A 1,621-nucleotide genomic window follows, 5' to 3' on the forward strand; every position below is an offset into this window, starting at 1 on the left:
CAAAAAAAATACATATTTTCCATGAAATCTTTCTTTATAATAAATAAACGCGAACACGTGTGTGGCTGATTGCTGTAATGTTCCGTGTCTGTTGAGGTTTTCAGCCTGTTGATTTATTTTTAATCTCCTGAAAGAAGGGGGGAGTTCCTCGTCCCCTAAAGGTCGGAATAAATAATGCATGAGGAGGTCGCTCCCTCCCCATTTCCCCCCCTTTCCCTCTACAATTTTTTTTTCCCTCTTTTGATAGAGAGTTCAGCCTAAATTTCCACGCTTGCATTCAGCCCTCACAAAGCCTACAAATTATACGACGACTTCTAACCTGGACCTCTAACAAAACGGGTTATTTTTTTGTTTGTTGTTGTTTCCCCCCCCCTTTTTTCTTCTTCTCTCCTCCCTCCACCCCCATCCATCCTAAGGGACAGATGGCAAAAGGGGACACGGACACCCACGGCAGCCCTGGTGACAAAGTGCACATCGGAGGGAGAGGAGGGAAGGGGGTGAAGTTTGGTTTGGCAGGTGACACCCCCGCAGCCCGCCCTGGGGAGTGGGCAGATGCCGCCGGACCCCACCCCACGCGTGGCGTAGCGTGGGGTTTGGGGAGGAGAGGCCCGGCTTAGAGGCAGCGGTGGGGCAGCGGCGGTGGGGCAAAGCGGCCCGGCCAGTGTTCGGCGTCCGAGGCAGAACCGGCGGGGCTGGCGGGGGATAAAGTGCAGGCGTAAGCGGGGCTGGCGGGGCCGCCGCTCCAGGAGGAGGAGGAGGAGGAGGAGGAAGGCGAGGGGCTGCCCTCGGCGCTGCCCGCCGCCGCCTCGGGGCCCAGCCGCGGCCCCGCCAGCCGCAGGGTCTCGGTGAGGGCCCAGATGTAGTTGTGGGCGAAGCGGAGCGTCTCGATTTTGGTGAGTTTGGCGTCCTCGGGGAAGGTGGGCAGGACGTCGCGGAGGGCGTCCAGCGCGGCGTTCAGGTTGTGCATGCGGTTGCGCTCCCGGTTGTTGGCCTTTAACCGTCGGTTCCGTTTGATCCGTTGCGCCGTTTCAGCCGTGCGAACCGCTCGCGGGGAGGCGCGGGATCGACCCGGTCGCCGTTTCGGCCCGCGGGCGCCCGTCGCCTCGACGGGCCGCGCCGGGGAGGCGGCCCGCAGCGCCGCCTCCTCTTCCTCCTCCTCTTCCTCCTCCTCCTCCTCGGCGCTGGACGGCAGCGAGGGCGAGGGGGCGGGCGAGACCAGGCCCAGCAGCAGCAGCTCGTCCTCGGCCGGCGGCGCCAGGCCCTCCGCCTTCACCGGCATCCTGCCGGGCGGCCGCGCCGCGCCGCGCCGCCTCACGGCGACGGTTTAACGGTCCGCCGGTCGGACGGGAGAGCGAGCGCGCGAGCAAGGGGGGGGAAGGGGAGGGGGGACGGGGGGACCCGGCGGCTGCGTGTCTGGCACACGACCCTCCTTAACACCCCTTATATACCCCGCGGGGAACAATCAAACCTACCCCCGCCCCGCCCGCGCCAGCCCCCCCGCTTTGCTTCTTCAGGGGGACCCCCCGCCCCCCCCCCCCCCCCCCCGCCGCCGCTGGTGCCTCGCGCTCGGCTGGAGCGTGCCGCTAATTTATTAATGAATGAGCCGGTGGCGGGGGGGGGG

The 1,621-nt window shown here is 65.0% G+C and overlaps 1 protein-coding gene across 1 annotated transcript; it reads right to left on the reverse strand.

The window, feature by feature from the left end:
• Positions 1-613: 613 nt before the first annotated feature.
• NEUROG2 (neurogenin 2) lies at positions 614-1,279 on the reverse strand (the record flags this gene model as incomplete). Its single annotated transcript, XM_081999663.1, has 1 exon — positions 614-1,279. One exon carries the CDS (start codon positions 1,277-1,279, stop codon positions 614-616), a length of 666 nt encoding a protein of 221 aa, XP_081855789.1.
• Between the last annotated feature and the right edge of the window lie 342 nt (positions 1,280-1,621).

The sequence above is a fragment of the Phaethon aethereus genome (genome assembly GCF_964289735.1).
Source record: "Phaethon aethereus genome assembly, chromosome: 4".
NCBI lineage: Eukaryota > Metazoa > Chordata > Aves > Phaethontiformes > Phaethontidae > Phaethon > Phaethon aethereus.